General features: G+C 58.3%; 1 protein-coding gene across 1 annotated transcript; it reads right to left on the reverse strand.

Annotated features, from left to right (window-relative positions):
• Positions 1 to 1,197, reverse strand: PRR30 (proline rich 30). Its single transcript, XM_010840693.1, has one exon. It carries the CDS (start codon positions 1,195 to 1,197, stop codon positions 1 to 3), a length of 1,197 nt encoding a protein of 398 aa, XP_010838995.1.
• Between the last annotated feature and the right edge of the window lie 625 nt (positions 1,198 to 1,822).

The raw sequence follows: 1,822 nt of genomic DNA on the forward strand, positions 1-1,822 counted from the left end.
CTAGAGTGGTGACTTTTGGGGAATGGGCCCTAGAGAGGCAGGTCTCTTTGGGGCAGAGGAAGGCCTGGGCTTCAAGTGGACCGTAGCCTGCTTTGGTGCCTGAGTTAGAGACTCTGAATGGCGTGTGGAGTTTAGTGACTGGCGGTCTACAGACCTGAAGCTCCCGTTCTGGGACAGGGTGCCTGACCCTAGATCTGCCTTGGCTGGAGCTGCTGGGGCTTGAGCTACCTGGGCTTGACACCCACTGGCCTGAGCAGCCTTGGCCTGAGGCCCTGCTTCCTCCGGCCTTCTTTTTGGCAGCAGATGTAGAGCCTTGGCCTGGCCCTGAGGCAGGCGGAGGCCAAAGCCAATGCCCATGCGGAGTGGTCCAGATTCCTTGCCCTGGGCACAGGGCAGCAGCTGGGGGAAAGCAAGCAGCCTGGGTCCAGTCCTGTACCTGGGGATGGGGCAAGAGGGGGTGCGGAGCCGGAGACACACCAGGCATACAGGGTATTCCACGACCGGGGCCTTGTCGGTTTGGCCTAGCCACAGGCGCTGCAAAAGCAGTAGCTGCAAGTCGTGGGCGATACGACGGTGCCCCAGATGGAGCACCAGGGCTTGGGCCAGGGCTCCTGGGTCCTTGAACTCTGCAGGGTCCTTCCCGCTTGCCACGCATACCCCCTCCGCCCCAGGGGACCTGGTGTTCCTGTACTGATGCGAGTGCCATGCCTGGCTGTTAGAGTGGACCCCACGAGAAGGTGGGCTGGGGCTCGGGGACGTGAGAGTGGAGGTAGGTAGATCTTCGAGGTGGAAAGGTGACTGGCAAGGTGAGTGGGGGAAAGAGGAATTCTGTGGCTGAGAGGGCGAGGAGTGAGTGAGGGTAGCAGAGGGGTATAGCCGGCGGGAAGGTGAGGAAGAACAGGGAGGGGAGAGAGAGAGGCAATTCTGATGAAAGAAAGTGGGGGAATTTGAGAGAGAAGAAGAGTAGGGATGTAGGACAAAGTCCGAATTTGAATCAGAAGAGTAGAGATGGGACCCCGCAGAGTGGGACCGTGGGGGAGGAGAGCAAGATGGCTGGGTGGAGCGGAGTGATTGTTGGCGAGGCTGAGGTTGTAGGTTATAGAAAAGGGAGTCTTCAGTTTGTGAGGGGCCCTGAGGGGGCCGCCCAGGGGACGCTGTGTTCCGTAGCAGCACCTGGGCCTTGTTTGGAGGCAACATTGCCTTGAATCCGGAAGGGACTGGGGCCTCAAGACCAGAGACGAGAGACCTCGCAGACGCAAGACCAGTATCTCTGAAGCCTGAAGTGGCTGAGAAATCAAAACCTTCTGTGCACAGAATGTGGCTCCACCCTGGTTGTTGGTGTGGCTCTTGGTGGCATACGAAGGAGCCACCCAGCCCTGGAGCAGCAGGTTCTCTGAGTGTTCAGGCAGGAGCTTGGCTCTAAATGTGGTCTCTCACTTCTTTGCAGCCGGCCGTTGATGAGGGGTGGAGGGCACGGAGGATCTGAACTGCCTCTTGGGAGCTGAGGGGCAGCAACAGTTATCTGGGTGGGCCAGGGAGGAAGACACAGCCCATAGGATCTGTAGAGAAAGAAACAGAGCCCATGACACGGGGAGACTGGGTCCATTTCTGGCTCTGGTTTATGTACTGTGTATGGGCTGGTTCACCACGATCCTAAATCCATACCACCCCTGGGGTCAGAAGAGCTGGCAAAAAGCTCCAGAGAAGGTGAGAATGGAGGAGGAGAGGAGAGGCAAGGGAGGGTAGGGTGGAGAGGATGGAGTTAGAGGAGGGGAATTGGGAGATGGAGACTGAGATGGAACTAGGAATTGAGGATGTTCTG

The sequence above is a fragment of the Bison bison genome, unplaced genomic scaffold, assembly GCF_000754665.1.
Source record: "Bison bison bison isolate TAMUID 2011002044 unplaced genomic scaffold, Bison_UMD1.0 scf7180017864145, whole genome shotgun sequence".
Lineage (NCBI taxonomy): Eukaryota > Metazoa > Chordata > Mammalia > Artiodactyla > Bovidae > Bison > Bison bison.

Coding starts and splice junctions, on each gene's coding strand:
- PRR30 (XM_010840693.1), bottom strand. CDS start 1,197: ATGTTGCCTCCAAACAAGGCCCAGGTGCTGCTACGGAACACAGCGTCC.